The sequence below is a fragment of the Lycium barbarum genome, chromosome 8 (assembly GCF_019175385.1).
Source record: "Lycium barbarum isolate Lr01 chromosome 8, ASM1917538v2, whole genome shotgun sequence".
NCBI lineage: Eukaryota > Viridiplantae > Streptophyta > Magnoliopsida > Solanales > Solanaceae > Lycium > Lycium barbarum.
Window position 1 is genome coordinate 107,770,021 of NC_083344.1, and position 25,573 is coordinate 107,795,593.

At 35.8% G+C, this 25,573-nt stretch overlaps 1 protein-coding gene and 2 long non-coding RNA genes across 3 annotated transcripts; 2 read left to right on the forward strand and 1 right to left on the reverse strand.

Annotated features, from left to right (window-relative positions):
* Positions 1-1,720: 1,720 nt before the first annotated feature.
* LOC132605240 (uncharacterized) lies at positions 1,721-7,293 on the reverse strand. The gene is made up of 2 exons (XR_009569110.1): positions 6,791-7,293; positions 1,721-2,150 (listed from the first exon to the last, which is right to left on the reverse strand). It is a non-coding gene; the product is annotated as an uncharacterized LOC132605240 (long non-coding RNA).
* Positions 4,031-6,559, forward strand: LOC132605239 (uncharacterized). Its single transcript, XR_009569109.1, has 3 exons — positions 4,031-4,263; positions 5,152-5,217; positions 6,149-6,559. It is a non-coding gene; the product is annotated as an uncharacterized LOC132605239 (long non-coding RNA).
* Positions 7,294-17,436: 10,143 nt separating the features above from the next.
* Positions 17,437-18,806, forward strand: LOC132605241 (endo-1,4-beta-xylanase 1-like). The gene is made up of 2 exons (XM_060318451.1): positions 17,437-17,701; positions 17,799-18,806. The coding sequence occupies exons 1-2, from the start codon at positions 17,513-17,515 to the stop codon at positions 18,771-18,773; spliced, it is 1,164 nt and encodes a 387-aa protein (XP_060174434.1). The 5' UTR covers positions 17,437-17,512; the 3' UTR covers positions 18,774-18,806.
* The last annotated feature ends 6,767 nt before the right edge of the window (positions 18,807-25,573 follow it).

The following is a 25,573-nucleotide window of genomic DNA, read 5'->3' on the forward strand; positions in this document are numbered from 1 at the left end:
CCGGGTTGGTTCGGGTTTTTCAAATATCAAACCAAATTATTTGTGTCAGTCTTTTGAATCTATAAACTAAATCAAACTAAGGGTTTTCAGATTTTTTTTTCTTTCAAAAAGTGTTCGTACAAAACATATAACTTTTACTTCAAGTTATTTCTTTAGTCCTAGTAAGATACAACTATATAGTTAAGGTGCTCCTTAAGAAAATAACATAAAACGTGATGCGTGATGACATTGTAATAAAATATTTAACAAAAAAGAAAAATGAAATTGGTTAAACAAATATTGCAAATTAATAAGCCATAATGAAAATGATGATAGTCTAAAATTACTAAGTTATGCTAGAATAAGTACGACTAATAAGTACTAATTACATGACAAAGAGAAAAATAAAAATAACTTATGTCTTTTCACTCTCTAAGCGAATGCAAAACTACAAAATAGATATCCAACATTATTGTCATTCCTAGTGTTATTGAATTTCTTTTGTTAGCATTATTATTGAGTTGGTTGTGGTTTGAAATTTATTTGAATTACTAACATCTATGAGATATAAAACTTATTGAATCATTCAAAATTCTAAGTCCAAGCTTGAAATAATATGTTAAAAGACAAAAACTATGAAAAAATTTAAGAAATATTTATAATTACCTTAGAAATAATTGTTTTTATGTATAAATTGTATATATGTAACACCGGGTTGGTTTGGTTCGGTTTTACTTTTTTTAGTTAAAACCAAATCAAACCAATTATGGTCGGATTTTTTTTCTCAATACCAAACCAAGTCAAACCCAATCACTAGTCGGATTTTTTTCTCGATTTGACTTGAATTATCAGTTTGATGCAGTTTGTCGGTTTTCATTGTACACCCCTAGCTAGGAGTCAAGAAGAAACTCTTTTTCCTTTCTAAATGTATAACCATATTATTATCAATACTCATTTATCTGCTTGTTATTTTTCATGAATTCTTTCTTTTTAGGAGTCTACTATTTTTAACTTCTTTTTTATTTATGTTTTAATTTTTCTCCTGAGTTTGAGCTTAGTTTGGCTTTTAGCTTGTGTTGTCACTCACTATTCCTGAAGCGACGGTTAATATTGTTATCCATGTGAAATATGGGCGAGGTGAATACTTTATCTGTGTTTATTTAATCCATTTTGACTCGCTCATATCCGATCCAACCCAGCCCACCGGTTTTTTTTGGGTGAAAAGAAAGTATTATTAATCACCAGACAAACAATTTACATATTTTCCTACTCTACTGCTGAGATTTAGGCATCTCTGTCTTACTACATACCAATAACAAATAAGTATATTCTATCTATCTACTAGAGGATATGCCCCTGCATCGCACGGGTCCAAAATATTATTAAGAGTGAACCATAATAAGTGCTAAGAGTTTTTCAATACAACACTGGCATAATATGACTTTTCTTTCCGGTAGGTGAAAAATTAATACATAAAAGCAATGTCCTTCCAACACCAGTCCAAAGTCTTGTACCGCATCTTTTTCAGCTTGCTTCTTACTTTTTATGGACATATTGACACATTGGAAGCCTTATTCAAGAGTCAATATAGCATGTCAAGTATTTTCTTTTCCAAAAAAGTGTGTCCCATAGTGAAATCAAAATAGATCACCAAAATTAGAAGTTTTTTATACTATATGCGTATATAATATGCCTCTTCTCTACAATATGTATATGGAAAAAAAGACATAAGTACGGCCGACCACCAACTTATACCCTCATTGACAGCATCTTCTTTTGACCCGTTACTTGATGCAATGTTTTTCCACCATCTGCATATGTTGTACTCTACAGTTGTTCAAAAGCACTTGTTATACGGATGCCTTGTCTTGTAGGTTGGTATTGCATATTCAGCTCAATTAGTGGCCCATCAGTTCAAAGCCAGAATACAAGGCATAACTCTAGTTGTTGCTACTTCATTATAAAATGTAAAGGTGCAAGACTCAACTCCTTAAACTAAATGACTAATACGATGGCCTACAAATAGCTTGCATTGATCCATTGTCAAAACAAAATGCTGGTGATTCCATTCTTGTGGCCACACAAAGTATACTTTTCTTATAGCGTTGAGCATAAATAATTGTTGGGCAACTCATTAGCCTTCCGTCAACCCAAAGTTACAGCTTTACAACCTGTAGATTTAGAAATTTACAGAAAAAAAAAGTTAAATTAATGAAAATAAATGACTAAAATAACTTTAAGCTTGATTCAAAACAAACATCTATCAATATGCAAGTTAGTATTATTTTGATCAGCGCACATTCTTAATGTTAATGCAAGGCAATATAAACAATTACTCATATATGCATGGATGTTTAAAAAAATCTAGAATTTCAACACCATACTTCTTCAATTACCTACTCCAAAATATGCAAAAGTTGTCAGCTATTTCTCTTCCCTTATCAGAAACAATTGATGCTTGAGACATACAAAGATAAAGCTGGTTATTGCAAGCTTATTGATTTATATATTCATATATACACCTAAACATATACATATAACCAATGAATTATGAGTATATAAAATTTGAATAAATCAGATCTCATGAAATGCATACACTAAATGAGTAAGGATTAAGCTCCTAACCGTCAACAATCTGCCAAAAGAGGAAAGGATGAACCTCCTAACCATCAACAGTATATGAGGAGTGCATCAGTGACACAAATTTCATCCTAGACAAATCATCTGATAAGGCCTGACCATATTTAAGATTCTAATTTCCACTCCGTGAGCATGTGCGCAAGGATGAATGTGCATCTATAAAATGTAGATTTAAATATAAACGCTCCAACTTGAAAATTACACTGTAAGTGCAATTTAACCAGTAGCGCTCTAGTTCTGATCACATAGAGAAGTTATGTGGCATCCATTCACAAGATTAAATTGTATCAATTTCTACTGCAAGTTCTATATTATAAAGTTTTTTTTTTTTTTTTTTTTGATTTTTTTTATCTAGTAAGTAGAGTGGAGATACTGGGGATCACATAAATTTGCGATGATCAACCCCTGCCGCATTTAAGTTTTGATCTTTAACAAGTTTATTTTTATATATAAACCAATGAACTAATATGCTTCTTCATTCGGAATTTAAATTTAAAATAAAAACACTCTTCATCCATACTTGTTTTTCATAGGCACACTCTTCATTCATATTCAAAATTCTTCCACCAGCAACATATATGTTAATTAACCCAACAACTATTCTATTGCTGGAAACCAAAAAAAAGAACAGGACATCGAGTTCACTTTAGTTAATTTTCTTATAAATTAAAAGGCATACGTTCGTATTGGAAACCATTTGAGAACTAAGTTCTTGTGTTGTTTTATTTTTCTTGTTAGAATAATTTCATTATTAATAAAGCGTATACTTCTAAAAGAATGGGCTTAGAGCAATAGTAGAAAAGGAATAGACCGATTTTCACTATATAGATCATTCATCAGAATCAAGTAAGAAGAAAATGAAATCAAAACTCCATAAGTTTCTGAATTATTGTATACCACTAAGCTTTGAGCAAAACTTATTGTGAAAGGAGGAGAAAAATGCAATTATGCAAAGACTCTTCATGAATAAGCAAATAGAGAAATATGAAAAAGGGTAAAAGAAAATAAAAAAGGCAATATTCATTACTGTAAGAGTCCATCTGTTAGAACCCGTATTTTTGTACAGTGGAATAATCCGGATTTATTTATGATAAGCTAAGGACAATTTTTTTTTTTTTCGGGATACAAAGTTGGGATTCTCGAGCATTTGATTTTATTTTGGGATATAAGTTGTGCATGAATTTATTGATATGGAATAATTAGGAAAATTTGGGACCAAAAGCGATAAAATTTGAAGTTGAAAATCATCCACTTTTTCCATGGTTGGCCGTGCTTAGTGGGAGAGGGACCCCACACATTTTTGTGTCATCTTTTAATTGGGACAACACATTAATGTGGGCCAAGGGACATTTGTGCAATTCATTTAAGTGGTAAAAAGATGACCATAAGTCATTCCATTCATTCACCACACTTGACACTTAGAAAAGAAAAAAAAAGGGGAAAGTTAAAGACCTCTCCTTGGAGGTTCACGGCCAACACCAAGAAAAATCAACCTCCATTTCTTGTCCTTCCAAAAATATTTTGTTGATGCTAACCCACTATATTAAGGTCCCTAAGTAGAGTGGAAGCATCATTGGAACGATCAACCTATTAATTTTTCATCTTTTGGAAAACCCTAGCCTATTGGAAGTTGAAGAGAAAAAGGTAAGATTTGATCTTGTTTTTGTGTTATGAAGGTTATATTCATGTTGTAGTATGTTAATATGGTTGAAAATCATGAAATAAAGTATGTTGAAGTTGAGGCCATATGTATGAGGGTGGGGCGTGTGATGGTGTGTGTGTTGTGTGATATTGAAACTATGAATTAATGCCTAATTAGTATATTATGACCATTGTAAGGTGAAGAACTTTTGAGAATCATCCATGTGGGTATGTTAGTGTGCTAACCGAAAATGGGTCACCTTATGTGCCAAGAATTGAATTAGTATCGCTTATTGTTTAGCCGTCGTCGCCATGAATTCTATGTTGGAAATGAAAGTTTATTGACTCAAATTGATGTTGTAAATATTGCGGACTGATTTGGAGGTTGTTGTACATTTAATGTAAATTATGTATTGATGAAAATAGCGTTGTTAGAATGAAAAAAAATTGTAGATACAAACCATGATTTGGAAATGAAGAAAAGTTAGAGGGGTTGTCTCGGTTAGGGGCTGTTTCGGGTAGCTTGGGAAAATTTATGGATTGTTGGAAAAGTTGTATAAACTGCTTAGAATGTCTTGAAATGTTTTTGGTATGGGTTCGGGTTAGTATGTGAGCATATAAGCGTCGATTTTGGGCTTGAAGATAAGTCGTCGAATTGAATTTATGAAAGTTGATAAATGATGGCAAGAGAGCTATTATTGTTGAATTACCTTTCGGATTAATTATTAATGTTGTTAGGTTGGTTGTTGATTGATATGGCCGAGTTAAATTCTCGGGATGGCCTAATTACAGGGGAAGTGCTGCCGAATTTTTCTGTAGAATTTAATGATTAGCTGGAATGAATGGCTAAATGCCCTTATCTAATGTTTGGTGTTCGTTGGCGTATTGTAGACCTTGGGGAGCCCAAGGCGTAGATTGGATATTTACTTAAGATTGGCTATCTTGAGTGCGTTCGAGGTATGTAAGGCAACTTCCTTTCTTTTTGGCATGTCTTAGTTTTTATAGGCAAAATTAGAGCCTTAAGGAAACTTCCAAATCCGAAATCCGAGCATGTTATGTTCCGTATATGTTCTTTGGCACTCTTATGTATGATTTGATGAAATATGAACCTTTATGTATTTGAAAAATCGTTTTTCGAACTTTGCGCAAAAAGGTTTCACTTTAAGGAACTTCGAAATATCTGAATGTCATATCTTTCACATAAATGCTCGGATTGCTCCAATATATTTTTATAAAATTTGCATTACGTATAACGAGTATGTTTTCCATAAGCGGGCCCGACTTGGGTAAATACCCACCCGTGGGTCCCGCGACTTCCTTTTATGAAATTCGGGAGATTTTGAAAGAATTTGTTAAGACTATTATTCGATTTTCAAATATGATCGTTTTGCTTATGTTTGAATTTATGATATTGATTTTATGCATATGACTACTCACGACTCTATTCGTGCACTTTGTTATTCCCTTCGCCGAGTCCCGGGCCGGTTTTGTTATCGTGCGCATTTTGATATACTCCGGAGTTATGCTGTGTTTATGGTTCACCGAGCTACTCGCAAAAGAGGGTCGGGTTCCACCTATATTTGGTGTTATGCTGTGTATGGCGTTACGTTGTGATGTGATATGTGACGGGGATACGGAGATTTGAAATCTTTCTGGTGTTATGCTGTGTTATGGCGCCATCGACAGGCGGGCGACCATATTCTTTTGTACCCTATGCATGACTTACATATTTGAAACTAAACAATTTGATAAGATTGAGTTTGCACTTATGTTTGATACTCCCATTTCGTTATGTCTCAGATTTGCTTTCTGTACATTCTGCTTTGCATACTCAGTACATATTTCGTACTGACCCCCTTTCTTCGGGAGCTGCGTTTCATGCCCGCAGGTACAGACGCACAGTTCGGTGATCCCCCAGTGTAGGATACCCCTTTTGCTGTTGGAGTGCTCCCCTCCCTTCAGAGCACATCTTTTGGTATACACTTTTGTTCGTTATGTTGTATATATTCGTTCATGGGTACGGCGGGGCCCTGTTCCGCCATATGATTCGTTTGGTCTGCTTAGAGGTCTGTAGACTTATTTGTGGGTGTGTGTGCCTACTTCTGTGCAGTTGTGTCCATATGATCTCCTTCGTTATGGCAGCCTTGTCGGCATGCATTATGTATATGTTTATGGCAGCCTTGTCGGCTCGCACATGTATATGTTGTTCTGTTGGCCCTGTGTGGCCTTTGTGGTATTTGCTGTGTACAGAGTTATTTTGGATAGTCCGAAAAACAAAGGAAACTCTACCGAAATTTTTCTGGAAATTGTCTAAATTTGAAATATAGCCTTGATGGCTTCTGTTATATACTTGAATGCGTTTGATAAAATTTTGAGATAGCATTTGATAGATGTGTTTGGGTGCCCAGATTGAACACTAGTCACGGCCTACGGGGTTGGGTCGTGACACCATCTATGCCCAAATCACCCTGTGTAATTTCATTCCCAGCAATTGAGGAAATATATGGAATCAATATTGAAAAACCCTTACCTGTATGTATCTTCACTTATTGAAGCTACTCCAATGATCTTCACTTTCTGTATGCTTCCTCTTTACTTATTTGTTTTCTCCAAGCTTTGTCCTTTGGTCATGTTGACTATACCACCAAAATAAGCAATTCTTTCTCTTTAAAGTTGCCTAGAATAGGCCAAAGAATATTCAATTTGTACTTATTGGAACCATGTAATAGAATGAATTTGCTATCAATAGAAAGCCGTGCCTCACCAGCAGTAGTGGCCGAAGAATCGTGAAACTGTGAACTTAATTAGCCTATGATCCTAAATTCTTCTCTGGTTTGCTGGATATCTATGGTACCCAGACAAATACCCAGCAAAGTACCTTTAGCGGGTTAATTAGAAACACATATCTAGATTCAATAACCAAATAAATACACATCAAATCAACTGAGAATTAGTAGCTCGTAAGAAATAAAATAAAACAAACCAAGAAAAAATAAACAAATACAGAGACACCCAATGAAAAAAACGAAGAGAAAAACTAACCTTTTGGAAAGAGGGTGGAGGAAAGGACAAACAGAGAAAACTCACTAGAAAAATCACGACAATATGATCCAATGCTGAAATAAATAAATTTCAAATAACAGCAGATTGAAGAGGTAAACAAAATGAACAAAAAAGTGTATTGGAATAGATAGTTCAGCCTCACCATAGCATCTTGAGAGCAAACAATAAAGGAACTCTCTGAATCACGCAGTTAAGAAGTGGAATGAAAATGGAAATAGAAGCTAAGCGGAAGCCAACTGTCTCACTCAAATCAAAAGGGTAAAAAAGTGTCACCTAAAAGAGAAAATTTGAAGGGCTTGAATGCAGTAGAATACACATATTGAGCAATGAGATGGTCCAAATGTGTTGAATAAAAAGAGAGGCCCAACAATATGTGCAATCTATATTACTTTTGGTACAATATAATTGTGCAGTGTTCGTCCACCCAACTCTCATTTATACGTAGTAGAAATGTATGTTGATATACTTCCATGCCTACATTCCTTCCTCCTCCTTTTGCTATTTACTCGTATATATACCTTTTGCTTGATCATGTCACAAACTATTCTAGGAAGTGGTACTGTCAATTGCCATACTGTTGCATTCCTTGCCCTCCAGGTGTTGTAGATCAATCTACCAGCATTGCTCTGATGAATTCCTTGCAGTTTTTACCTTTTCTGTCCCTTGTAAGGCTGTCAGTAGGGACGGGACAGTCCCGATCCCGCCCCTGTCCGGCCCGGTCCGTCCCAGTCCCGGTCAACTATGGGGGAGCGGGCAGAGGGGGTAGGGGGATGGGTAGGGGGGGGAGGGGGGAAAAGTCCCGGTCAAGCCCGGTACCGGATCGGCTGACCGGTCTCGCCCCATCGGAAAATTGAATTAATTTTTTTTTTAGCTGGTCACAGTCTGACCGTTGGAGCATCCTAAATATTAACGTTGGGACTCCAAACGGTCTGATTTTCAGTCGTTGGAGTCCCCTTCTCCCCCAAAAAAAAATCCCCAAAGTTTAATAAATTGCATTTTAATTCAAATTCTAAACTATAAATGCCTCTTTATTTTTATTCATTTTCACACAAATCATCCACCAATTATCTCTCCCTTTAATATTTGTTATCAATTATATCTCTCTCTAATATTTGGTGAAATATTATTATTATTATTATTATTTTGGTGAAGTGGGCAATATTTGAATTTTGGAGCAACTTTCAAGCTTCAAGTAACATAATTTCAATTTCAACGTTTACGGTTACGTTTGCTTTTACGCAGACGTTTAGTACACTCATTCCATCCTTTAATTTATTTTATTCTTGCATTTTATTTGCGTCTTTTTTTCCAATTAATTTTCATATTTTATTTTATTATACTTTGATAATATGTCTAAAAAAATGAAGATCCTGGTCCTAGGCAAAACTGTTGAAATCCCTAACCCTTTTAGCTGTAATAGTAAGGGTAAATCTGGTTCTCCTAGTAAATCTAAATTCAATTTAGAAACAATACGAAGGATTTCACTCATGTTGATGAAACTGATTTATTTTCTCCCCCCGGTTTTCCTCCTATTCCAGAAGATTTAGAATTACAATATGAAGCCTTAGATAGAGCTTATGGTAATTTAGCTTTTGATGCATTTGAAAATTTAGAAGTAGAAGAAGGAGAGGAATTAGATTTAAATAAGACACCTTGTTCTGTTACTGAATCTCCAACTCGGACTACATCTCAGTCTGGAGCTGATTTTCCCCCTAAACCTCCTACTCGGGGTACGACTAAGGCGCAACGTCCTAGAACTAGTCCTGTATGGGGATTCATGACTTTAGATGATACTAAAACTCAGGCTATTTGTCACAAATGTAAATCAATTTTAAAACACGGATCCGGTGGAGGGGCGGGTGGGACAGGTGGTTTAGATAGACACTTGAGAAAATGTGTTGGAAAACCATACTTAGATGCTCGATTAGAAGCCAGACTTAAAAACACACCGATCGGCGCTAGTAGTGCTGCTACCGGTGGATCCGTTGGGGGATGTAATATGGTCCAACAAACGTTAAATCCTTCTAACCCCGCTATCACCCAAATTGCTTATAATAAAGATAGAGATCGTGAAGAACTAGCTAAAATGGTTGCGGTTTGTGGCTTGCCTTTTAGTTTTCGTTCTAACCCCGGTTTTTGTACATTATATTAGAGCTATGTATAATCCTACTTTTTAAGGCATTCCTAGATCAACTGTTAGAGCCGACGTTTTTAAATTTCAAAGTGATCATTGTCATTATATGCGTTGTGTGTTCCATCACTTAGATACTAGAGTGCCTGTCACTTCTGATATAGGTCGCAGTGTTAATGGCAATGATTATTTATGTGTTACAGCACATTGGATTGATCATAATTGGAATATGCAAAAGCGTATACTTGGTTATAAATATATTGATGAGAAAAAACCAGGTTCTTATATTTCTACAAATGTTCTAGACATTTTGCAATTATATGGTCTTGTTGACAAAGTATTAACTGTTACATTTGATAATGCTTCTTCCATGACTAAGAGTGCTAAACTTATGGCTATAAGAATTTGCCCAATTAACCTTGGTATTTTTCATGTCCGATGTGCATGTCATGTTTTTAATTTAGTTGTAAAAGATGGTCTTGATTTATTTGAGGGTTCTCTACAAAAAATACGATATGCTTGTCAATATGTTTTAAGCCCTTATAAGCAAAGTAGAATTAATTTGTTTAAAAATTATTGTGTTGAGCAAAATTTGCCTGTTAGAAAAATTCCAAGAGAAGTTTGTACTAGGTGGAATTCTTTATATGAAATGCTACTTGTTGCTCACCAATATCAAAAAGCCCTTCAATATGTTTTTAATGCACATCATTATCATCCCTATGAACAAATACAAGATAGTGATTGGAATGAAATTGAAGGACTATGTATTTTTTTAGAAATTTATATTGCAACAAAAGCATTTTCCGGTCAATACTATCCTACAATTTCACAAATGTTATTTTATATTTGTGGACTTACAAAACTATTTGCGGAATATATAGAATCAAACAAACATGAGGAAGCCGTTGATGAAATGATTCTCAAATTTAAAAAGTATTTTTTTCCTATTCCCGATATTTATTTGATTGCTTGTATACTTGACCCGTCTTTAAAATTAAGAGGTGCTCAGGGAGTTGTTGACAAAATTTATTCGCAGTTAGATATTCCTCCTAATGAACATCCAAATGTTGAAGAGTGTAAACGTAGCATAGAATTAAAAGCTAAAATAATGTATAATAATTATAAATCTGTGGAAAGTAGAAGTGGAAATCAACGTCCTTCATAAAAAAAATAAGGCTAAATTTGGCATTTGAAAATTTGATAGATCAATGGATGTTGCATGGCTTGGTATTGCTAATACTCAAAATGAAAGTGATCTTGAATCTTATCTTGATCAGAGTTTGAAAAGCATCATTGTGGACAACGACGACAATAAAGATATTTTAGGATGGTGGAGGGAGCGTGGCAAGGTATTTCCATTACTCTAAAAAATGGCTCGAGATATCCTAACTATTCAATCATCATCAGTAGCTTCGGAGACAGCTTTTAGCTCGGAAAGATTTCAACTCGGAGACCACAGACATTCATTAGCACAAGATAGCTTGGAGATTTCTGTCTTATTCAGAGATTAGATCAATGCAGAAAGAAGAAATTGTGGGCTACCAAAATTAACCCGTCAAGGAGAAGAAGAATATGAAGAGATAATCAACACTAATAGCGATGATGACATGGAACTTATGGACCGTCAAGGAGCTATACCAATTCTAGAATTGAATGCAACGGAAGCGATACGACAATTAGAAAAAATGTACCTAGATTCGTATAAGTTTTAGTGTAATAATTTATAATTAACTACTTAGATGCCTAGTTAAAACAAACCCTTCCTAGAAGGTGGCTGTGTAGATTAAGTGATCTTATTGTAACTTAGAGGCCTAATTGATACAGAACCCTTCCTAGAAGGTGGCTGTGTAGATTAGGTGCTCTTCTTGTATTTGAGATTTTGAGTCAATTTTTATGAAATTTAAAATATCTATTTTGAATAAATAAACATAAAGTTCTTACTTGAAATTGTTTTTCTTTACATAACTACAAAAAAGAATGCAATTCTTTATAAAGATTATAAAGACTTGAAAGTATATTTAATGTTATGTAATAAATTAAAAATAATAGCCCTCACAAGTTCAAAAAATAGCCGTTGTTAAATACATTTAATGACTTTAAATGTTCTAAAAAATTAATAGTTCTTACTTGAAATTATTTTCTCCTATTATAAAATATAAATACCTAAAATTAAATCCAAGTCTTTAAATTTTTTATAAGGACTTAAAAATTTAATATTAACTAATAAGTTATCAATTTAAATGTTAAGTTTGAAGTTTTATAAAATTTATGTTCTCTTTAGTACTTTAAAATTAAATATTTAAATAAATTTAAAAAGCCCCCCCCCCCCCCACCCAATCCCCCCAAGCCCCCCAAGCCCGTCCTGTCCTCCCTTGGAGTGGGATGGGACGAACCCCCCAAAAAGTGCCCTATAAGCCCGTCCCCCCAAAGTCCCCGTCCTTTAAGAAGTCCCCTACCGTCCCCGTCCCATCCCCTTCGCCACCCTTAGTCCCTTGTCAATCTTCTCCAAAGTCTATGGACTTCAATATTCTGAATTCTCAGCCCCGTTCATGTCAGTGTATTGTCCAAGCAATTTCTTGAGAACTGATGTGCATTGCTCTCAACTGCTTCACCACAAAGGACACAACTTTCATCTGGTATGACTCCCAATTTCTTCAGTCTTTGCCTTGTTAGCAGCCTTTTATGTGCTACTAACCAACCAATAAAGCAGTGCTTAGGAGTGTTTACTCTATTCCATATCCATATTTCCTTGCCATACTTCCATCTCTCCTTTTCTCCAATAATACCCACTTTGAATGGTGCATCTCACATCAGCTTTCAACCACCGATTCCCAACCCACCCGTTTGCCACTAATTTTAGGGGCGACTCAACACGATTAGGGGTCTAAAGTCAAACTTCAGTGAGAGGCCTTAATATTTTTATTTTTAACGAAAAAGTTATATAATATATAGTTTTTATTTAAAATTTATTTTTCTATCTTTTTGATATGTAAAGCTATGAATAATAGTCTTATAATTGATTTCTTCTAATAATACTTTTTCAATGGATAATATACCTAATTCATTCAATCTTTCTCGAGACATGATTGATCTTAAGTAAGATTTTATCAATTTTTTGAAGCTTGAAGGAACAAAGAAAATATAAAAGCTTGAAGGAACAAAGAAGATATAAAAAGAAAGGAAGCTTACGTTGATGTTTAGTTAAATGAGAGAGTTTTGCATAGCCCCAAAAAGGAAATGAAAAATCTTACTTTCATTGAAAAGGTAAAAAGAAAATTAATTATTCTTTTTTTTACTCCCCTTACATAAACTCTTTGTTTCACACGTTGGAAGCTTATTTTGAGGCCTCATTTATGTCAAATCAAAGTATAAAATAGACATTCCTTTTTTAGTAAAAATCTATAGTACTTTTTTTTTTTTTTTGAACAAAAGCTTATACTATAACTATTGTGGTATAAAATGAAGTCTTCAAAAGTGGGAGCCTAAAGCCCAGCAGCTTTACCCAAACGCCATCCCAGCCAAATCTAGCCTAATAAAGTTGTCATCATTTAAGGATATACATAACAACTTGCTTTACTTTCTCAGAATTGGGAGTAGCAGTAATTATAAGCTTGTTATAATTATCAATGTCTCAGACAAGTCTGTCCATATTATATATTGAGATACTACAGATCCAAGTATTGTGGAGGTTGAGGAAAAGTTGGCTAAAATAATTAATTAGCTACTTAATTACTACATTAGCAATGTGGCCATCTCCTTGGATCAAACCTCCATCCTAAATTTTTTAGAGATAAGTTTAATTTCTTCAACTTCTATCTAATGATACTATAAAAGTATCTAGTCGAGTGTTTTTTATTTTTTGGTTTCCCATCCGGTGTTCGATATCCGCATTGGAGCCCGACTATATCCGAATTCTCGCCGCTTAGGGCCCCATTTGGGGGGAAGCGCTCCCTATCAAGAATTTTTTCATACCCAGGACTTGAACTCGAGACCTTTGGATAAGGAGGAGCAGTCTCATCCGCTGCACCACATATTATCACCAGCAACTAATAATAGGAGAAATATATATATATATATATATATATATATATATATATATATATATATATATATATATATATATAAATAGACACACACACAAGAAAATCTCAAGGCACGCTAATTATATATATATATACACACACAAGAGAATCTCAAGGCACACTAATTATATTGTGCATACGAAACGAGATCCATTTGTCGGTTGTTAACTGAGAAGAAAGTTTTGAACTGGATGAATACGTGGCGATCAATCAACCATATATCTAGAAAGTACATGAATATATTTCAAATCCTAACACAAAACTCTAAGATTATCGATAGACTAAAGTAATTTTCTCGCAATCCAGTAATGGCTCATATTACAATTGAGGTTGTTTCAATCGTACTAAAGGAATATTTAATTTTCATATTGTCAATTTTGTTATGTGGTTCAACTTACTCAAAGTGTATTTTTCAAATTTTTCAGTTGTTTTGAAAACAAAAACTATATTTTTCAAACACTCACAATTTTCATGGCCAAACAAGCCCTAAATATATCACAAAATATTTTTTTTTAAATGCAAAAATAAGGCAAACGCATATACATGAGACTATAAATGTGCACTTAAACCAATAAATACTCGCTAATCGCAATTTTGCAGCTTTCAATTAACTCGTTTTTTTTTACACTTGAATAATTAAAAAACAATAACTTTAACCAATAAAAATCCTTAAAAAAGAAATTTCAAATTAAGAAATTTCTTTTTTTTAAGGATTTTCTTCTCGGCTTTACAGTTTTCTTAATTTGAAATTTCTTTTACACTTGAAATACTGAACTTAGAAATTTCTTAATTTGAAATTTCTTTTTTTTAAGGATTTTTATTGGTTAAAGTTATTGTTTTTTTAATTATTCAAGTGTAAAAAAAAACCGAGTTAATTGAAAGCTGCAAAATTGCGATTAGCGAGTATTTATTGGTTTAAGTGCACATTTATAGTCTCATGTATATGCGTTTGCCTTATTTTTGCATTTTAAAAAAAATATTTTGTGATATATTTAGGGCTTGTTTGGCCATGAAAATTGTGAGTGTTTGAAAAATATAGTTTTTGTTTTCAAAACAACTGAAAAACTTGAAAAATACACTTTGAGTAAGTTTAAGTGTCTATCTGGTCACCTTATAAGTTTATATGCCTATCTTACAAAACATGTCAAGTTTAAGGGTCCATCTAGGTATTAAGCCTATGTTATTTGAATAAAATAATAGGTTTAACTTATAAGTAATATTTTATCAAATATTTAGGATATACTTCAAGAGAATTAGATCAATATCGTTTCATTTGGACTTTCTTATCTAAAATTGAAGCTTAACTACTTCAGTAGATATACAGTTAAAATAAGCCATTTTACGTTTAAAAAAATATGTGACAAAAGATTACGGGAGGAGTTAATAGTTCATGTACTATCTCATGATGAAGAAACAAGACATAACATAATGCTTATATCCTCGATTGGTGCTTCCTCCATAACATTAGTAACAAAACAAGTTATTAATGAGACATGAATGCAAGTGAGAGAACAAACTATTGTTTCAAAATAATAATGCTAATTAAGGAAGCCTGTACAAGGAAGCTATCTTGGTTCAATTAATGCATTAATGACTATTATTTTACGTTGTAAATTTAACATGAAATATGAGCGTATAAATAGCTAATTAATTTTATAAGAACTATTGAGAGTTGTTTAGCAAACAGTGAAACAATATGTTGATGTGGGGAAGGAGTTCGCTATTTTGGTCCCTCTTTCCTTTCCTCTTCTTTGCCACCACTTCCCAAGCTTTACCCCATGGTTTTTTTTTTTTCATTTCTTCTCTTTGTTTTTTTCTCATTCTTATATATAGTTGAAATATTTACATTAAGTCTGAACCCATTATTAGATAGAAAATTGATGCAATAATACTTTATATTACCGACTTTACCATCTTGCGTCCATTGAATCTTCTATTCTCATTTCATTTTCTATTTTTATTTCAGGCGGGCTTGTTTATGATCCTTCGGCTTGGACAGAGGTACTAAAACCATTTTAATTTATACAACAATAACTGCACGAGAATCTCAAATAAATTGGCATCGGCTATGTGAATCATCAGTGATCATGTTTCTTTCATTTAAATTTATCTCTATCCAATTATAAACGATAAAAGTAAAAAAAGTAGACTCTAATCATGTCTTGGTTTGTTGACAGTGTCAAGCGGAACCAGAGGCAGCACTTTACAGTGGAGGAATACTAATAAACAAATTTCCTGTATATAAACCGGTCGAAGATGTCCATGGGGACTTGGTTTATTCACCTACTTTGGACTTGCCAAATCTCTCTCCAGGCACAATTTATTCCTTCTCCAGTTAAGTTCCTTATACTGTACCATATCTTGTATTTTCCAGGTTTTTATCTCTTTCCATCATCACCGTCCAGGGCGGCTCAATAAATTTGGTAACCTCAAGTCAAATTTTAATAAAAGACCTTATTTTTTAAGAAATAAATTCATATATATATATATATATATATATATATATATATATATATATATATTATTTTAAAGTCTACTTTTTTTTAAGCTTTTTAAGTTTTAAAGTTGTAAATAATTTTTTTATAAACCATTTCCGTAACCATTGACGATGTATTATTCCTGCTTCCTTAAGCACAGATATTGGGGTCGAGTCCTGAAATGAAAAAAAAATATTACTAGAAAATGCTTTTCCGTTTAATGAACCTTACGTGATGCGTATCCGAAATAATCGAGGGCCTTAATAGAACGTAACCAAATAAGAAATTAAAAAAAAAATTAATAAGGCCCCAAAATCTGGGGGCCTAAAGCCGTTGCTTTAGATGCTTTCACCCTCTGGCCGGCCTCCTCATCGTGGTCGTCGTCGTCATTATTATTATTATTATTATTATTATTATTATTATTATTATTGTTGTTGTTGTTGTTTTTTTTGTCGTGGTCATCCTATTATATTTTTGTTGCTAACATATTACTCCCTCCATCGCAATTTTATGTTATATTTTTATTCTTAGTCTATCCCGAAAAAATGTCACATTTTCTTATTTAGAAACAATTTACTCCCTTCGTTCACATTTTAGTTGTTCTATATTAAAAATAAATTTTCACTTTTATTTGTCCACTTTAACAAATCAAGAGAAAGAAGAAAAAAATGCTTTGTTTTACTATTAATTAACATTAATTAGTCAATCCCATAATTTTCTAGGTCTATTGAAACTATACATCAATAAATAGGGGTATTATGATAAAATATGCACTTCATTTATTATTTCTTTAGGGAAGTGCAAACTCCATTGTGGACAAATAAAAGGGAGTAGAGGGAGTAAATGTCTTATTTATAGTCACACAAATGTTTATGACTTGTTTTAGACCACAAATTATATTTTTTTTCCTCAAACTCCATATCCCGTGAAACATCGCTACATAAATTGGGATAGAGGGGGTGTGTAAACTCAGTTTAAATTCTTGAGGTAGTGGTAGTTTTTAACAAAAAATATAAGGAAAAACATAGGTATTATGTGGGGTAACAAATTGATATTTGCACAGGTTGGGTGAGAGTGAAAAATGTAGATTCTGCTATAGTAGCAGCTACATTGAAGGTAGACAATTCATCATTATCAAAATGTATAGGAACTGTTACAGCCAAGAAAGGATGCTGGTCTTTTCTCAAAGGTGGTTTCCTTTCGAATTCACCTTCCAATTCTTCTCAGATACATTTTAAGGTATAGTAAGCCATTTCTTAAGTGTATTTTTCCTTGTCTTACATGTCTTTTTTCAAAAAGAAAAAAAAGAAAAAAAAAAGAAAAATTCCATTTTTTGAATCTTTTGCAGAATTTGGATCGAAAAAAAAGTTACGTGGATGTAGAGATTATTGCCTATTCCTTACAGCCATTCACAGAGAAGCAATGGATATCAAATCAAGTTAAAGGGATAAACACGGCAAGAACTAAGCACCACTTGACTCAATTAAGTTATTACAGTTATGCAGAATACAGGCATAACAGAAAAATTAGTTATATTTCAGGAAAGGAAGCGTGCTGTTACAATCCATGTTGTAGATGAAAATGGATTCAGGTTGCCAGGTGCAGCAGTAAAAGTAAAGCAAATCTCAACAGATTTTCCATTTGGATCTGTGATATCAAGAACCATACTAGGAAATTTGCCATACCAGGTCTTTTATTTTTTTCATCTCTTAAAGAGTATAAGTAGTTAAAATAATGATGTCGCAATTGATCTTCATGACATTAAAATGAATAATGTTATTCCAGGAATGGTTCCTCAAGCGATTCAAAGCAACGGTTTTTGAAAATGAGCTCAAGTGGTTAAAGACAGAGCCAGTACCTGGGAAAGTCAATTATACTGTAGTGGATCAGATGATAGAATTCGTCCGAAAAAACAAACTTATAGTCAGAGGACACAACATATTCTGGGCGGACCCTTATTATGTACAAGGTTGGCTCAAAAACCTGACAGCTCCTCAGTTGGAAAAAGCAATCAAATCCAGAATTAAAAGTTTAATGAGAAAATACAAAAATGAGTTTTTTCACTGGGATGTAAACAACGAACTCATCCATTTCAAGTTTTATGAGGAAAAACTCGGACCTAATGCTACCTTGAATATGTTCAAGCAAGTGCACCGCGAAGATCCACTGGCAACCCTGTTTCTCAACGAATACAACATTGTTGAACGGTGTGACTCGAATTCCACTGTGGACATGTACATCGATAAGTTCAAGGAACTCAAGAATGGGGGGGTGAAACTGGCAGGAATTGGGCTAGAGAGTCATTTTGATGTGCCGAACCCCGCTTTCATGAGAGCTGTTCTTGATAAATTGGCAACACTGAAGCTTCCTATTTGGCTCACGGAAGTGGACGTTAAAAGAGAGTTAGGACCGGAAAAACATGCTTTGTACTTGGAGCAAATTTTAAGAGAGGCATACTCACATCCAAGTGTGAACGGGATCATGCTTTGGACATCACGCAACGCAGGAGGTTGCTACCAAACATGCCTTACGGACGAGAAGTTCCATAACCTACCTGCAGGGGATGTTATTGACAAGCTTCTACTGAAAGAATGGCAAACTGGGAATAAACATGGCAAAACGAATGAGTTTGGTTCCTACAGCTTCCAAGGTTTCTTAGGTGAATACAAGGTTACTGTTATTTACGATCACAAAATCGTCAAGTCTTACTTCACACTAGGCCGTGGTGTAGATACTAAGCACATCACCGTTCATATTTAGATAAACATACTCAAAATGTAATGTAGCTCTCAATAAACTGAACAAGAATTACTTCATTTTCATGTAATTTGGGCCTAAACATACGAGATTTGACAGGTCCTGTTTAGATGCATTTTTGTTTCACCTTTAAGAGATCTCCGGCTTGTCAAACCATCTACATAAAACTTAAAATGTAACTAGTGCACTGGGATTACCACTCAAATAACGCGACTAGACTCTGACTGAAGAAAATCGAGATATAAAACTAAGGTTCTGCTGTCCTTTTATTATGTATTTTAGTATGAAACGGTGTCTAGAGACCCGCTTTACAAAGTATTTATCAGATGTTAACCCCAGGATATAAAGTTGTATGAGAAAAAAAAATTGACTTGATAACTAAATTATTCCCAACAAGCAATGAAGCAAATACAACCCAAAGCACAGATGGAAATTTTCCAGACGGCAAAGCAGTTAGATCCTTTAGCAAATAGGTTTATGAATAAGTATAATGGAAAGGACTGAAAGGCAAGCTGCTTTATGGGAGTTGGACGAGTGACACAGGCACAAGACAAGAAAAGAAAAGGAGGATAAACGATACATGCATCCAGTTAAATAAACAGTATCAGAAGATCAGGACGACAATACAAAAATATTTTCAGAACTGAACTTTTGGCATGAAATTTTACTCGTGATAAGGTATACAATTCTGAATTTATACACGTTACGTGTTAGGTTTCAAGATTAAAGAGAAAATGTGAGGTAATAACTTAACTTTGGATTCATATTGTCATTGATAAGTGTTTTATGTGCATAAATATTGCTAAGCGTCAAATTTTAGGTCTTGTTTAATGTATTCAGTTTCAAATCAAGCGTAACACAGCAGACGCATTTTCAAGAGAAATGTGAACAACTAGTTGAAAATAGGATCACATTTATATATATTAGTCTTAGGACTGTAACGACCCTCCCGGTCGTTATGGAAAATGTAGGATCACCCCACCAAATAGAACCTTCCTAAGGGTAGAACAAGCTAATAGAATCTCGGTTGTATAAGTCTAAGAACTGAAAATTGGACTTGTTTGTGATTATTGTTTGATGTTGTTGAGTCCATTGGGGGGGGTGACGTTGGAAATTAGAACTCCGTTGGGAATTTCGAGGCCACGGATGGATTCGTATAATGTTTTTATGTCTATGTGCATGCTTTGTTTGTGTTTGTGAGGCCTCAGATGAAATGTTGGGTGATAGAGTGAAAAACTGGGCAAAACTTCGAGCTTACTACCCAATTTGTACCGCTGCAGCGGGGTGTGTACCGCTATGGCGGCACCGCTATAGCGGTGAACCCCTTGCCGCAAGCGGTCGGCCGTTGTTCGTGTGTCCGCCGTGGCGGGCAATGTCCCTCTATGACGATGTCGCTATAGCGGAACATGGGCCGCCATAGCGGTGGTCGGATTTCTCTTGGTCCGCTATAGCGAGCACTTAGCCGTTATAGCGAGACCGCTGCAGCGGTTGACGGGGGGCAGAATACCGTGTTTTAAACACTTAGTTCCACATTCTTTATTCATAAAACTCCAACACAGTTCCCCACAAGCACCTAGGGTGAAATTCCAAGCTAGGGCAAGAATACTCTTGAGAGGTAAGTCTCATCCACCCCTTTCAATCATTCCGTATCATCTTCATGATTATCATTCCTTTTATGGGTTTTCAATGGTCGAATCAGTAATAGTAACCCTAGAAATTAATAAACTTTCTATACTTGATGGGTTATGATTGTTATCACTTATTTATCATCTAATGGCTTGGGTTAACTCCTCTTAATCATGAATTAAACCTTTAGAGCCATGAACTAAGTGAATTGAGACTTAGGGCTCCATAAAAATGGTAGCTTGACCATGGGAACTGTTTGTAATTGGGGTGTTGATTAAATATTGTTATAGTTGATGGTTAGTGATTTTTAAGGCCCTTGTTAGGTTGTTTTACACCTAGAAATCATTCACCCATTGGAATGGGGCTAAAGGGAAGGGTGTCTTGCATTGATTTTGTGACTAGAATAATTGTGACTCATTGAACATTCTAATTTCTAGACATTGAGCGTTCTAAGGCTTTACGGAAGGGAAAAGCTGTAGCAGAGTGATTCGAGTTGTTCCAGCTCTACGTTTGAGGTAGGTTGCGGTCTACTTGAGTTAGACTTTGATTAGTTGATTGTATGTGTTGTGAATTCTATAAGAGAAAGCATGTCTAGTCTTCATGCATGATATTGTGTGTTTGAACTCTTATATGTAAATGATTGAGTGATTGTGTAGGTTTCGTGCCCCTATTCATGTGTGCTGAATCTACAGTTGATGTTGTTGTGATAAGAGGTTAATATGATCTTCTATGTGAAATTGTGATGTGGGATGATGATTCGAGCATTGATAATGAGAGGGTAAGAAATATTGTTATGTATAGATATATGGAAAGACACAAATGTGACCTAGATTATGGGCTCGTGGTCCGAGGTTCATTCCGGAAACGAGAGATAAATTGATGTGGCCCGCGTCCGAGGTTCTTTTCGGAGCGTAGATTTGTGCTTAGGTCCGATGAGTATCCGGAATGAGTGGTACATGGACACCACAGGTCCCCTGCAGGTCATGACTACTGAGCAATGACATCAATTAACATGTGTGTACAGTGAGTATGGTTATTGTGGTAGACTGGTTTCCATTATTGTTTATGTGAATTCGATTTTGGTATCTTGGGTGACTTGATCTGTGATTATCCTTAGCTGACTTGTTGTGGTTTATTGATTTCATGTCTATTGGCTGGCCTATTTATTCTATTGATTTTATGAGATATGCATGATACTAATCTTAGTCGGCCTATGATATCTACCAGTACATAGTGTTTGTACTGATACTACCTTGCTGCATTCTTTTGAGTGCAGATTGTGATACAGAGACTGCTACCCGCCCTCACATCTAGCATTGAGAACGTTGCTGACAGATTTAAGGTGAGCTTCTATCCATGCCAGGCCGCCCGAAGATGTTCCTCTTATGATGTTTATTTCCTATTGTGGACATTATGGTTATTTGTTAGACAGATTTCATTCCTTAGACATGTTTTAGATTAGAGTCCTTGTACGATAACTTTTGGATTTTGGGAAATTGTAATAGTTAGGACTTCCGCATTTACTTCATTATTTTATGGCATGACTTATTTTGATTATCTTGTGCTTGAATGAATAATAACTGATTAAATTGGTTAACATAAAGATAGGCTTGAAGGAGTAGATGACTTGTGTGTTGGTTCGCCCACTAGGAGTTAGTGTGGGTGTCAGTCATGGTGGGTTGGGTCGTGACAGAGTTGGTATTAGAGCTTTAGGTTCGTCGATCTCATCGTACAAGGACATGTCTAGTAGAGTTTTGCGGATCGGTATGGAGACGTCTGTACTTATCTTCGAGAGGATACCGAACACTAGGAAAATTCCCTTTTCTTTCTTTCTTTCTTTCGTGCTACTTGATTCCAATTGGTATCTGATGATTCAAATTGATATCTAACTATCCTTCACTCTCTCGCAAATGGCGAACACACGCGTGGCAGTAGCCAGAGGAAAAGGTGGAGGCAGAGGAGCTAGTAGAGGGACGGCCCCAGCTGAGGGAGGAGTCCCAGTAGTTGATCTCATGCCTAGAGTGGTTCCTAACGAGGTTGCAGGACATGCAGCCGCACCATCCTAGCCAGCGGCAGCACCAGTCCCACCAGGAGCTGCAGCTTCTCCTGGTATACCAGATGCTCTGGCGCAGGTGCTAAATTGGTTGCATGAGTTAGCACAAGCCGGGGCTATACCAGCCGTTCCAGCAGGTAGGGGTGCAGGAGTAGCAGCCCCAGGTCCGGATAGAGTTCAGGCTCCGGGGATTCAGCATGTCGTAGCAGTGGCACCTCACTTGGATGAAGTTTCGGGTTTTGAGGCCTTTCCGAGGCCAGTTGCAGTGCCGGTAATGACTGGCGAAGAGCATGACTTGTTTTGGAGGTTCATTAAAATGAAGCCTTCAGTCTTCTATGGTACTGAGTCAGATGATGCATACGAGTTCATCATCGAGTGTCACGAGAGGCTCCATAAGATGGGGACTGTAGACAAGTACGGTGTAGAGTTTGTGACCTTCCAGTTCTTGGGTTATGCCAAGTTATGGTGGAGGGCATATGTGGAGTGCAGGCCAGCTGGGTCTCCTCCGTTGACTTGGGTTCAGTTCTATTCAGTGTTCTTGGATAAGTACGTTCCGCGTACTCTGAGGGACCGAAGGAAGGATGAGTTTGCTAATATTGATCAGGGAAACTCGTCTGTTGCTGTGTACGAGTCCCGTTTTCACTCTTTATCCCGATATGCTCTTCAGTTACTGCCTACTAAAGGGGAGAGGATCCGGCGATTCGTGAAGGGATTGAACACTGGACTTCAGCTATCAACTCTTCAGATTGTAGCCACTGGGGCTTCATTCTAGGAGGTAGTGGAGCATGTCCGTATTGTTGAGGGGATTAAACAGGAAAGTCATGCAAAGCAGGTAGAGAAAAAGGCCCATAGGGGTGGGGTTTTTAGCAACTCCTTCTCGAGAGGTCAGAGTTCGCAGGTATATTCAGGGCGTCCGGCTCAGTCTACGGTGCAGGTGTCAGCTGAGGGCTTATCAGGGGCAAATTATCAGGCTTCCGATTAGCATGGAAGTTATACTGCTTCATCAACTTCTGTTCAGCGACCTACGTTGGACCATGCATGTTATGAGTGTGGTGAGATAGGGCACTGATACGCTCAAATTACACCAATTAATGGCGTAAAGCGGACGTTGTCAAATATAGTAACCCAAACAAGGTTGGGGTCGAATCCCACAGGGAATATGGAGAGAAAAGGGTACTAATTGTATACGATACTAGTCTTTAAAGACTTTAATCCTATTCCAAATAGTTTGAAATATTTGTTGAGTAATGTAATTGAATACTTTGACTTGAATTGTACTTAATGCGAGAGAGAGACTAAGGTTGTGTTCCCTATTTTGATTAGATATTATGCTTCAAGTTTCAATGTGATATACTTCTAATGGTTGTTCTAAGAGTATGCACTTGATCTCTTAAGGACTTCCTAATGTTTCCCAACAGTTAGGCCGTATTTCCTCTTTATGATTTTTCCAAATGTAAAAGAGTTGAAATCGAAGAGCGACCAATAATGCCAATTTAGACTTGTTCTTATCCCTAAGTTAGTCTATTAAATGAGGGTTAACGCCCCGAGTCATTGTTATTCAATCTTACCTATACTGACTCTCTTTCCCAAGAAAAGTGAGTATAATGGCTTAGGCTAATGCTTGCAATCATTACCCAATGCTAATGCACAAGGATAGAATAAATATCAACAACCATTATGCGTATATCAATAGTAGAAACCCATTCACATAATACCCATCACGGGATCCACAACCTTAGAATTAAAATTAGCTACTCATCATTTTGGTTAACAAAGAAAGCTTAAAAGTTAACATAATATACTTACGATGCTAATACAATATGGAATGAAAGTGAAGTTGGTGCTTTAAATGCTCCAACCACTTCCAATATTCAAGACTTAAGTTAATGCTCCAAAAAAAATCAGAATTATGAATTAAAACCCTAACTTTAAGTATTTATAGGGCCAAAAATCGCGCCAAGTTTCTGGACAAAAACACCTTTACGCGGCATCGTTACGGACCGTAACACAGGTTACGGTCCGTCCTTCGGTTTCGTACTTTGTCAGCTTGATAGGTCAACCGTCACGGCTTCTTGCGACGGACCGTAACACAGGTTACGGTCCGTATCTTCCAGCGGATCATGGCCTCAGTCTTTAGTGGCCAATGCGTTATGCCATGACGTTCCGCCCAGTAACCTGAGTTACGGGCCGTCCTTCTGGGCGTAACCTATGACACGACTTAGGCTTCTTACTGGAAATTTTCCTCAGCTTACGGTACACATTACGGCCCGTAACTTGAGTTACGGACCGTCCTTTATAGCGGCACGTATCTGGATCTTCGTCTCTGTTACGGATCACGTTACGGTCCGTAACTCGAGTTACGGACCGTCCTTTTTGCTCCAAGTTGTCCGTTTTTCAGCATTTCTTATCATTTTCGTTCCTTAGTCAACCAACCCTACAAAACACCAAAATAACATAAGAAACGATGTAAAAACACTTAAAAACAAGCAACACTTCTAGTGACAAAGGCATAAAATGTGCCAAAATTCACGGCACATCAATACCCCCAATTTAAGCTTTTGCTTGTCCTCAAGCAACTACAACAAGACTCACTACTAAAACACGACATCTAGCAAAATAAGAATGACTACAGTGGTTTTGGCATGTGTTTCTAACACAGACTCTACAATCCAAGAAAAATATTGGGCTCTCATCTACATCCTATTTGTGACACACGATGTACATTTCAGAACAATTGCAATTCACTTTTCAACCTCAATTAATGACACAATCATAGTATGGGAGTCTCTATGCACATGAATTTGAACTTCCGGAAAGCCAGTTACTTCGCAATCTACAATCCTTACGCCCTCACATAGACCAAAGAATGTCCCAACATACATTTACAAAATAAATGGGACAGATGACTAAAGAGACAAAAGGACACTCACACTCACAAAGAAATTTGCATACCATACGTGCACATACCATAGGCTTGCCTTTATTTTTCATGCCTTCAACTTTGAACAGTTCGACTGTGATCACATTAGGACTTTTGAGGCTTATAACATTTGGCTTAGGGACGGGTAGGATGAATATTTGGATAGTGGTGACTCACCCTCCTTGACACTTCATTTTGACTTCA